A 12,212-nucleotide genomic window follows, 5' to 3' on the forward strand; every position below is an offset into this window, starting at 1 on the left:
AAACTTCTGGGGCACTGACAGTAAACCTCTTAGAGACTGAGAGGCAAACTGCAATCCCAAATCCACCTACATATTGCAAAGCGCCAACACTGCAATTAAACCTGAATACTGAGGTTTTAGTTTAGAAAAAAATGACTCTACATTAACATCTGTCTTCAAAGAAAAATACAATAACACATGCACCATAGGTTCACCACCAACTGTTCTAGAGAAACTGATCAAGAATAAGTGACAGAAGATAAAAAGGGATTATAGAGTTCAATCTCCAGTACCAAAACAAAAAACAAAACCAAAAAAAGGATTATAGAACTAGAAGAAAATAATAAATGTTATACATTTAAACATATGAAATAATATAGACATGAGGGTACATTTTAAAATATAGATTAAAAAGGTCAAGAAAATAAAATTTTCCAAAACTGGCACAAAAATGACAGAAAATGCCAATAACCACTTAATAAATTAAAATAATTTTAAAATCTCTTTCCCATAAAGTCTCAGACCCATGTTTTACAAGTGTATTCTAACAACTTTCAAGGAGCAGATAATTTCCGTCTTAAATGTGTTGATCCAAAAATAGAAAAAAAGAAAAAAGAGGAAACATTGCCCAACTTAACGTTATTGTAAATTGGCAGGAGACATCAAATGATCATCTTGCCACATACAGAACAAACATTTGATGAAGTTCAATACCAATTCATGATTACAACACAAAAACAAAGTAAAACGTTTTAGGTAAAATTAGGAGAACAAGGCTTCTTTTCTACCACCTTTATTTGCTTTATGTGATACACTTTGTCATTAAATTTTTATGGATAGTAAGGGTTGGGATTTTACTTATTTTGGAGGAGAGGAGAGGGGATTTCAGGCCCCAAGAAAAGGGACTTCTACAAACCCACAGATTACATCCTTCTTATTAGAGAAATTGTACCCATTCTCCTTAAAACACAAAACAAGACAAGGATATCTGTCTGCTATCACCACTACCATGTAATAGTGTTACAGAGGTAGCAGCTACTATGAGGAGATATTAAAAAAACAAGACACATATAACATTGGAATAGGCAAAAATTGTTTCCAACTGGCCTAATTATTTACATAGGAATTTTTTTTTTTTTTTGTACTGGGGATCGAACTCAGGTCCTCATGCTTGCACAGCAAGCAGCGAAACCACTGAGCTAAATCCCTGGCTGGAATTTTTTTAACATAGGAATTTTGAGCAAATCCACAGAAAAACTTCAGGATGAATACGAGTCCAGAAGAGTAGCTGGATATAAGACTAACCTCAAAACAATCAATTCATTTTTCCATACCAGTAATTACCAACAAAAAAATAAGAGAAAATATGTAACAAAATTATATAACAAAATGTCACTTATAATAGTGATATTACTGAATCTGAGAATTATCTTAATAAAGAGTGCATAAAAGCTTTGTAGAGGGCCAGGGATTTAGCTCAGTGGTTCCGCCGCCTGCCTCAAAAGCACAAGGTCCTGAGTTCGATCCCCAGTACCAAAATAAATAAATAAATAAATAAAAACTTTGTAGAGAAAAATTCAAAACTTTATGAAAGTGCATAAAAGAAAGGAATAAACCAAAGGCCATGGATGAGATTACATGACATTGAACAGTATTAATTCTCCCAGACTCAAATCAAAATCTCAGGAGGAATTTTTATGAAATACTCAAGCAGATTTTAAAATGTTTATGGAAGAACAAAAGTCCATGACAAGCTAAGAAATATTAGAAAAAGAAGAATAAAAAGATAAGGTACATTTCAAAGCCATAGTAATAAAATCCAATCAGATAAAAAATGTAAACATGGAAGAAGAAACTATAAAGTTAATAGGAGAAGCCAGGTGTAGTGACGCACACCTGTAATCCTAGCACTCCGGAGGGTGAGGCAGGAGGATCACTGTGAACTTGAGGCCAGCCAGGGCTACATAGTGAGTTCAAGGCCAGCCTGGACTACATACTGAGACCCTGTCTCAAAAAATTTTTAAAAAGCCGGGGATTTAGCTCAGTGGTGCCGCCACCTGCCTCACAAGCACAAGGTCTTGAGTTCAATCCCCAGTACAAGAAAAAAATTAGATTTCTTAAATATAAATGGACCATACATTTTAATATGCGCTAAAACCGTAAACTTCTTAGATGAAATCATAGGAGTAAATCTTTGTGCCCTTGGTTAAGCAAGGATTTCTTGGTGCAACAAATAAAGTGGAACAAATAAAGGAGATAATTTTTTTTTTTCTGGAACTGGGGATCGAACTCAGGACCTTGCACTTGAGAGGCAGGCAGTGAGTGGCACCACTGAGCTAAATCCCTGGCCCAGGAGATAATATTTTTAAGAATTTTGTACTTCAAAGGACACCATCAAGAAAGTGAAAAGACAACGTGCAGAATGAAAGAAACTACTTGCAACTCATATATATAATAAAGGATATTTATTAAAAATGGATATGAATAGAATTTTATTTAAATAGATATTTAAACAATGAATGTGAATAGAATTATCTCCAAAGAAATAGACAAATGGCTAAGTGCCTGAAAAGATGTTCAACATAATTAGCTACCAGGGAAGTGCAAATCAAAGCAATCAAGTGCCACAACTTCACACCTACTAGTATGGCTATCATCAAATAGCCAAGAACAGGTACTGGTGAGGATGAGGAGAAATGAGAGCCCTCATGTCTGGTTGGCAGGATTGTGACATGGTGCAGCCTCTTTGGAAAACAATCTGGAAGTTCCTCAAAGTTCCACGTGTTCACAACAGGGTGGGGCCTGTAATTTGAAAACCTTGCTGGGGGAGGGGGAGGCAGCTGTCCCTTGGATTCTATTGGCCCGCCAGCTTGGACTCTTCCAGGTACAGTACCTGCATGACTGAAAAACTGAGTGCCACTGTGACTGCCAGAAAACCCAAACCCATTATGACAGTTTGCACTCTGCACAAATCAGCTGCCCTTAGGTATAAAATGTTTTAAACAAATTCATAAATATGATTTTTTCATTTAATGAAATAAAATTGATTATTGCAGTACTTTTTAATTGTTATGAATAGTATTAATTTATATTTATATTTGGGCAGGAATTACTCAAATTCAAGCAACTAACTAGATTTGGTCTGTTTATAGACCTTTAAAAATTTATTAGTATAAAGAACCATAAAAGTGATTAGATCTGCTTGTACCACCAGTGGTGCAAGCCCCCTGATGGGACAGTTATGCATGTCCCACCTGTGGTTCAACACAGAGTTACTACATGACCCAAGAATTCCATTTCGAGGTATATACTCAAGAGAAATAAAACTATAGTATTTTAGTAGAAACTGCTATCTTCCACTAATTTGCCAAAATGACCAACACAAGGAGAAAGAGCAGAGGCACTCAGCATATGTGTTCTGGGCCTTTTAGAAAACCAAGACTTGCTCCTTTGGCCACACACAAGTGTGAAAGGTAATACAGCAGACATCAAGGAAATGGGTGCTGTTCAGAAAGAAAGGCCCCACAAATGTTACCGTGGCAAGCCTGGAAGCGTTTACAAGGTTTCCTGGCACACTGTTGGCATTGTTGCAAAAAACAAGTTGAGGAAAAGATTCTTGCCAAGAGAATTAGTGTACACACTGAGGGTATTAAGATGTAAGAGCCAAGATAGCTTCTTGAGACATGTGAAGAAAAACCATCAGAAACAGAAGGAAGCCAAAGAGAAAGGTGGTGCCAGCCTGCCGCACCCAGAGAAGCACACGCTAAGAACTAGTGGGCAGGATCCTGCCCTGTGAGTACACAGCATAACAGGTGCAAAAACAACACTGAAGAAAGATCCTTGGAGGCCAGGTGTGCTGGTCCCTACCTAATCCCAGCACTCTGGGAAGTAGATGCAGGAGAATCACAAGTTCAAGCCCAACCCAGGCAACATGGAGACTTAGCAAGACCTTATCTCAAAAAAACAATTTTCGGATTGTAAAATAAAATACATGATCATTACTTGTACATGAATGTTCATAGTACCATTATTTATAGTAGTCATAAAGTAGAAGCAATTCAAATGTCTACCAACGAATGAATGTATAAACAGTTGCAATATATCCACATGATGGAATATTACTGAGCAACCTAAAGGAAGAAACTACTGAAACATATTATAAGGTAAATAAACCTCAAAACCATTATGGCTAAGTGACAGAAGCCAGATACAACAGACAATAATAAGTAATTCCATTTATATAAAATCCCTCCAAAATATGTAAATCTATAAAGACAAAAAGTAGAGTAATGCTTAACATGGGCTGTGGAATGGGGATATTGATGGACCTTGAGGGGTGACTGCTAATAGGTAGGAGGTTACTTTTTGGAGCAATAAAAAATTTTTAAATTAGATTATGTAGATGCTTACATAGGTTTGAAAATACTATACTAGAAACCACCAATCTGTATACTTTTAACAGGTGAATTTTTTTTTGTTGAGATTAGGTCTTGCTATGTAGTTCAGGCTGACCTTGAACTCACCATGTAGCCCAGGCTGTCTTTGAACTCATGGCAATCCTCCTACCTCAGTCTCCCAAGTGCTGGGATCAGAGGTGTGTGCCACAGGTGAATCTTTTTTATTTTTATTTTTTGGTACTGGGCATTGAACTCAGGACCTTGTGCTTTCAAGGCAGGCGGCGGAACCACAGGTGAATCTTACGTGTTATATTCGAGTGAAACTGCTGCTGTGGCTGCTAATAATAATAATAATAATAATAATAATAATAATAATAAATACCATAAATGAAGTTAACTGATGGATGCCAAGACAAGAAGACTTCCAACATCTACATCTGATAAAGAACTACAATTTTAATACACAAACATAAATATACAAAATGCAAGCTACATAAAAAATATCAAAAACCTAAAAGAAGAGCAATTAAGGTGGATAGGCAACTGACAAACAACAAAATGATATGGGGCCGGGGATTTAGCTCAGTGGGTCGGCTGCCTGCCTCACAAGCGGAAGGACTCGAGTTCGATCCCCAGTACCAATAACAAAACAACAACAACAACAAAAACGATATGAAGAGATACTCTACTCAATTAAAACAAACACAAAGAACTGCTTTAACCTACCGGACTGACAAAAAATAATAAATTAGGTAATAGTAAGTACAGGCAGATGTTGGAAAAAGGACTCTTCATGCACTGCTGGTGGGAAGAAACCAATGAAGCCACTCGGTAGCACAAGAGTGGAAATTTTTAGTAAGTCAGCATGCAGATGTCCTACAGCCAGCAATGCCGTATCTATCTACCTCTGTGTATCTCTCCACCCATCCATCTATCCCAGAGAACTCTTGCAACAGCCAGAAATAATGAACTAGATTTACGGATAGTGACATAGATGACTAAAACACATAATGCTAAAGGAAAAAACAACAGTATGATATTTATAGCACACTGGTGTGTGTTTAGGCAAATTCAACAAAAGCAAAACATGACCTATCTTTCAAGGGGCACATATTTCTGAAACAGATATAATGTAAAATTTCTCCCAAACAATAAATATGCACATCTAATGTGACTGCCTAAGGTTAGGGGTGTTGGGAAAAAATGGACGGTAAAAATAAAAAGCGCCCTTAAACAGAGCAAGGATGATATTGTGCTACAAACTGAGGAGCATGACAATTCAATTCTTTGGGCCCAATAGCCTAAGGAGACTAAACAAAATCCCATGCATTACTTCCTAATGAAAAATGTAATAAAAATAAACTATCATATACTTGTGGGTAAAGCAATGGATAACCCAACTATGGAGAAAAGGTGGTGGAGAAGCCCGGCTTGGTCATCGGCTGAGTCACTCGGTCTTCAGGAAGATGGAAGCGAGAGCCTGGGGTAATAAAACGTGGTGGATGCCGTCCAGGACCAACTCCACCCCTCCACCCTCTCATCCACACACAGAAGAGCGCGAAGATGAAGAACCATTTAACCATTGCAACTTAAATTAGAGACAAAAATCTAATTTTTTGGCTCACGAAAACAGGTTTTTAGAGCCAGGGATGTAGCTCAGCGGCACAGCGCCTGCATGGTAAGCGCAAGGACCTGAATTCGATCCCGATACCAAAAACCCCAAAGAAAACAGGTTTTTACTAAAAGCAATGAATACGCAACACCACCCTGGGACGGGGTAGAGGGGGATCCCTATGTGTTGGTCACCTTTCGTCGAATTCACATGATTTTTTCAAAGATCAAGTTTTACTTCAGTGTTGGGCCTTCGATCAGATCCAGCTGATAAGGCTGGACTCATTTTTACTAGGACAACAGTGACACGGGGGTTCTGGGCCTTGGCAGACCGAGAGGGACGGGCGTCCCTGAAGTCGTCCCGCCCCCAGCGCTCAGGACGCTCACATCCATTCCCGTCGGGCGCAGGTCTGGCAGGCAGCTTGCGCACACGCCTTCCCCGTGCAGCCTGGCTGGAGCCCGGAGCCCCGGCCCGGCTCCTCCACGCTCTGGGGGGCAGGGACAGGTGGTTTCCGGTCCGAGACAGCGAACTGCCTGGGGGCGGCCGAGTCCGAGGTGGGCTGGGGGACGCGAAGCGGCCCGGGCCAAGCGCTCCGCTCCGCATTTTGGACGCATCCTCTCACTCCGATTTGAAAAGCGTCCAAACCTGGGCAGGTCGGCGTCCGACAACGGGAACGTGTGCCGGGGCCTGCCCGGCTCCGGTCCCGCCCGCCCCAGGCTGCTCGGGCCTCGCGCTCCCCATCGGTCTCCCGGGCCCCGGCGCCCTGCGCCGAGCCCGCCCGCTCCGCAAGGAGGAGCCCGCGAGGCGCCGCAGGGCAGGGGCTGCGCTTACCTCGCCGCGCGCCGGGCCCAGCCCGGTCTCCTCGGCCGCCGCCGCCGCCGCCGCCGCCGCCCTCTGCGCCCCTCGCCCGCCGGGAACGGCAGCTGCGCCTGAGCTGGCCCCGCTGCGCTGTTTCCCTCAACGACATCGGCGGGAAAGCGAAAGCGAAAACCCCGGGGGGGCGGGCGCCGGGCCTGCAGCCAGCGGGGGCGGGGCGGCGGCCTCGGCCCGGGATGGCGGCGGCCGGGGTCTTGCGACCCGACCACAGGCGCGGGCCCTCGGTCCCGGCCCGCAAAGAAGCCTGGAGTCCGTGACGGGGTGGAAGGGCCTTCGTGTGGCGAGGCAAGCGGAGCAGAGCCCACGCCTGGGACCCCGCGTCCGAGGGGCGCCCCAGGAACCAGGGGTTCGAGATTCCAGGGCTCGAGCCCCGCCCTGTCTCGTACTGACTGATTTGGGACAGAATATTTAACTAGTTAGTCTTAGTGTCTTCCCTTGTAGGATGTGGAAAATAATCATACCAACCTCCAAGTTTTAGGAGGGTGATGAAACAGTATGAGGAAGAAAGTGCATGGCACAGTATTTCCTGTCAGCCTGTGGTGGGTTCTTTGAGGGCAGCGGCCCGCGGCGGTGTCTGGAGGCTTGAGGATGGGCATACTCCACTGGTCCGGGAGCAGGACCGTCTCCATGGTAACTGGATGGTTTTCAAAGTTTGGACTCTGTTATCTTGACTTGGAAGACTGAGGAGGCGCTACAGTCTTTGTGAAAGGTGCCTCAAACTTAGCCTGATGATTAACGCTCGTAATTAGGCCATTGGATCAGGGTACTGTCACCAAGTTGGATGGAATCCCCTGCGTCTCTCAGCACACCCCTTGAGACCTGAAAATATTTCTCCAAGCATTTCTACTCACTTGATTTTGGAAAACGTTGACAAGACTCTCTACTCCACATGTAGTTGTGACAGAGCAAATATAACAGGTTTTTTTTTTCGTCACAGAACAAAGATGAGGCAGTTTGAAAACTGGAGCAGAAAAACAAACTGATTAATCTGCCTAAATCAATCTGATTAATCTGCCTAAATTCACTTTAGTTTGCATTTGTAATTTGTAATTTGACCTGCCTGATTGAGGGCTTGGTATGACTGAGGTGGGGCTTTCAGTTTCCCTCAGGAGCTTGTTGAGTAATGGGCAGGACAAATGATGATCTTGGAAAAACAGCAGCCCATGCTTCCTTCTTCATAATATGATGCCTTTGTTCTGCAGTATTAAAGAAAAGGGGGCGGGGTGCAAAGGCATGTTTTGGAGCAAAACTCTTCCTCATTGTAGGCCAGTCCTTGACTCCAAGGGCATAAAGTGGAGCTAAGTCTGCTTCCGTATAAAAAGTATGTCTAGAAAATGAAGACCAGGAAAAGACAAAGAGTACATGAAGGTATAGCCAAATTCTGGTTTCCTCCTACACATCTTAAAAGTGTAAACAGTGCCAAGAGAAGGCTGGCCTAGAATCTTTAATCTTCGTGATTTCCCACGCTCCAGATTTGTTCTTGTCCTTGTGGGACCAAAAATTTTGTCTGATTTTCAGTATTCTAGGGTTGATTAGCACTGTTGTATAAAATCAGAATTTTACATTTGGTGTGCAAAGTTAAGTAAAAGTGAAAAAAATGAAATAACCCTTTTAGATATGTCACTCAACAAATGTTCTACGGCAACCACAGAATGCAATCACCTTTGTAGTGCTGGGATCCACTAAGCAAAAATAGAAGAAACAGACTTCAGGGAGGAAATCAGACGACCAAGTAATTAGTCAAATATGGAATACCATCCTAATACTACTAAGTGCATGTGATGCTAGAAGAGGGAATAACATAGAATTGGAGAACCTGGGAAGATAACTGAGTTTTGGAGGGCTTGCCTTCTGTACATGTTAGATGAGTCAGGTGGGCCAGGAACCTCCATGTCTACTTTCTCACTGTTAAGACCTACTTGTGCTTTGGTACCAAGCTATCAACCACGTGCTCCCTGTGAGCTAGGTTCTGGTTTTTCTTTTTTGGTTTTTTTTTGGTGTCAGGGGTCAAACTTGGGAGCTTGTGCTTGTGAGGCAGGTGTCGGAACCACTGAGCTAAATCCCCAGCCCCTGGTTTTTCTTTTTCTTTTTTTTTTTTGTACCAGGGATTGAACTTGGGTCCTTGCTCTTGCACAACAGGCGGCGAAACCACTGAGCTAAATCCCTGGCCTGGTTTTTCTTTTTTAATGGTTGTTCCATGGATGACCCCCAATCATCAGTTTAGAACTCAATTCTAGAACCATTTTCATCCAGAAAATTCAACTTATCAGTAGCAAAAGATATCCTTGCAGAGTCAAAAATTTTATAAAAGGAAAGGGAATGATAATTTATCCTGAACCACCAAAGGTAAATAATTTTGTGTGTGGGGGTTCCTGTATTTTGGGGAAACAGACATCTTTTATGTGTTCCTTCAGGACAAGTCTTACCTATGTGGCAGCACAGATGAAGTTACCGCCATTTCGTAGTGAAAAGAAGCTAGCCCTCCAAGAGCACCCTTGCTGAGTTCGCTTCTAAGAAGGTGCCCTTGGAGAGCTGGGTGGTGTAGGATGGCTGTCCTTGAGGTTCATTCACCAGTAGCCTGTCGGAGCTAATTACTTGTGTAGGGCAGAGCCCTTCAAATCACCATCCATTCTTCCTGTGAAGCCCCCATTGAAGACAAACCATGACTACTCCGTGAATATTTGAACAAGCTCTCTAGGAGATCAAGCATGGCGTTTTCTTCACTGACTGCACACCTCAGGCAGCCCATACCCAGCTCAAGGTGCAGGGTGGAGGCTAGGGGTAGGTGAGTTTGTGTGCTTTGTTATCAGGCTTCTTCAGGAAGCACAGGTACCATTAGTCTGCATAGACTGAAAATACAAAGATGTGGGCTTCATGAAGGATGTTTTTTCTGAGTGCTGTCTCATTAAGGATGAATGATTAAAGTATCTGTTAAGTTAAAAAAATACTACCAAATGTAATGGATGTGTCTACTTAAAAGTACCCTTGAGGCAGAAGGTCTGTCTTTACTACCAAAGGTGGTTACAATTTCCTCATGGACCCAGACAGAATATGATAAAGACTAATTACTAGTAGAGTCAATGATTATATTAGGGAGGTCAGGAGGGGGAAGAATAGCAATGCTATTATTGTCAACAGAAATTTAGCAATGCCAAGCATTTTATGAGCATGATCTAATTTAATCTTTATAGAAACTCAATGAGATAGGTTATTTTACAGATAAGGAAACTGAGTTTCAGAAGAACTGCTCAAAATTAAAGGGCCAATAAATGAAGAAGTCTACTTTTGGGCTACACAATCAATCTGTCTGCTCCAGGTCTGGACCACTTAACCAGTAAGTACCTCCAAGGAAGAAGATGTCCTTATCAACCTTGAACATGGATAGAACTGGAGTAATCAGAGATGAAAGCAGTTAACATAGGAGTGGCAGCAAAAGTGTTGGAGAAATAGAAAACTGGAAATGTGTCATATCAGGAGTTGAAATGCATTAAAAATATTTGAAGGAGGGTTACAGGCATTTTATAAATATTAAAAACTACACCAAAGAAAATAATTCTTCCTTGTTCTTAGAATTAATCACTGTACATATCTTGCATAATTATCTTGTTTTTAATTAAAAAATTTTTTTTGGAGACACAGTCTCACTATGTAGTTCAGGCTGGCCTTGAACTTGCTATTTAGCCCAGGCTGGGCTCAAATTCACAGTGATCTTCTTGCCTCAGCCTCCTAAATTCTGGGATTACAGGCGTGTGCCACCATACCCAGCCTAGTTTTTTATTTTTATAATTAAAAAAAAAATGTTGATGTTGAGCCCAGGGCATGCTAAGCATGTACTCTACCACTGAGCTATATCCCTAGCTACTCAGTTTTATTTTAAAATAAAAAATCACTTCACAACTTATACATGCTTATTAAAGGGATAAAAACACTACAGAAAGTATAACAATGATTAAGAGTTCCTCAAATCTTACTATTCAAAAATTACTATTTTGACATTAGGAAAATAGTATTAGATACATTTTCTTTTTATTTATTCAGAGAGGATGGATAGATGAAAAATGCTATCTCAATATAGTTTTTATTTGCATTTCTTTTATTAGGAATAAGGTACATAATCTCATATGTTTAAAACCTATCTGTATTTCAATTTCTGTAGACAGTTTATACCTGTGTATTTTTGGTTGAGGTTTGTTGAAATGGAGTTGTTGATTTTTTCTCTTATTTGTATGAGTTACCTTTATACTAGGTAATTTTCTTCTTTGTTTTGTAAGTTTCAAATATATTCATTCATTAATTGGCTGCATTTTATGGATACTTTACAAAAGGATTCATAAACCTAATGTTTAAATTATTGCTTTTAGCTGGGGATTTAGCTCAGTGGTTCCGGCGCCTGCCTCGCAAGCGCAAGGTACCAAAAAACCCCCCAAAAACAAAAAATTATTGCTTTTATACTTATAAAATTCATTTTAAAAATTGTTGTGGTAAAATATATATAACATTTACCACTTTAACTGTTTTTTGGTTGCACAATTCAGTGGTCTTATATGCATTAACATTTGATGCACAGCTATTATTGCTAACCATCTACAGAACATTTTTCATCATACCAAACTGAACCTCTGTACCCACTAAACAATAACTCATTACCTCCTTCCCCTATCCCCAACCCCCCTTTTTTTTGGTACCGGGGATCGAACTCAGGACCTCGTGCTTGGCAGGCAGGTGCTGTGCTGCTGAGCTAAATCCCTCACCCCCCCACATCCCCCTTTTAACCACTATTCTGCTTTCTGTTTCCATGAACTTGACTAATCCAGGTGGCCTATTGAAGTGGATCAATATTTGTTTTGGGACAGAATCTCACTATGTAGTTCAGGCTGGTCATTTTTTTTTTTTTTTGGTACCAGGGATCGAACTCAGGTCCTTATGCTTGTGCAGCAGGTGCTGAAACCACTGAGCTAAATCCCCGGCCCAAGCTGGTCTTGAAATCATCATATAGCCTAGCCTGGCCTCAAACTCAGTTTCTGCCTCCTGAATGGTAGGATTACAGGTGTGTACCACCATGCCTGGCTAATATTTGTTCTTTTCTGTCTGGCTTATTTTGCTTAGCATAATGTTTTCAAAGTTCATCTATGTTGTAATACGTATTAGAATTTCAATCCCTTTTTAATGCTGGATAATATTCCAATATATATATCTGATTCACTCATTGGTCAATAAATGCTTGCATTGTTTCCTGCTTTTTGTTTGTTGTGAATAATGCTCTTATGAACATAGATATGTCTAACTTGAATATCTGGGTCCTTGCTTTTAGGTCTTCTGCATACATGTTTAGAAGTGCAGTTTCTGGA

The 12,212-nt window shown here is 41.2% G+C and overlaps 1 protein-coding gene across 8 annotated transcripts in view; it reads right to left on the reverse strand.

Moving 5' to 3' along the window:
• Nucleotides 1-10,915, reverse strand: part of LOC106010941 (uncharacterized) — a 76,911-nt gene extending 65,996 nt beyond the window's left edge. The window contains exon 1 of one of the 8 annotated variants that reach the window (XR_015444660.1): nucleotides 6,820-10,834. Coding sequence is in view for 2 of the 8 variants with exons in the window: in XM_087194555.1 (XP_087050681.1) it covers nucleotides 6,820-6,955 (136 nt within the window). In the remaining 6 variants the exon portion in view is untranslated. Of the gene's footprint in view, nucleotides 1-6,819 lie in introns of all 8 variants that reach the window. The other 7 variants (XR_015444657.1, XR_015444656.1, XR_015444658.1 and 4 more) reach the window with 7 other exon arrangements.
• Nucleotides 10,916-12,212: the final 1,297 nt, after the last annotated feature.

This window comes from Heterocephalus glaber, unplaced genomic scaffold, assembly GCF_053883595.1.
Source record: "Heterocephalus glaber isolate CG9 unplaced genomic scaffold, H.glaber_assembly_v1.0 deba00001606, whole genome shotgun sequence".
In the NCBI taxonomy this organism is placed as follows: Eukaryota; Metazoa; Chordata; class Mammalia; order Rodentia; family Bathyergidae; genus Heterocephalus; species Heterocephalus glaber.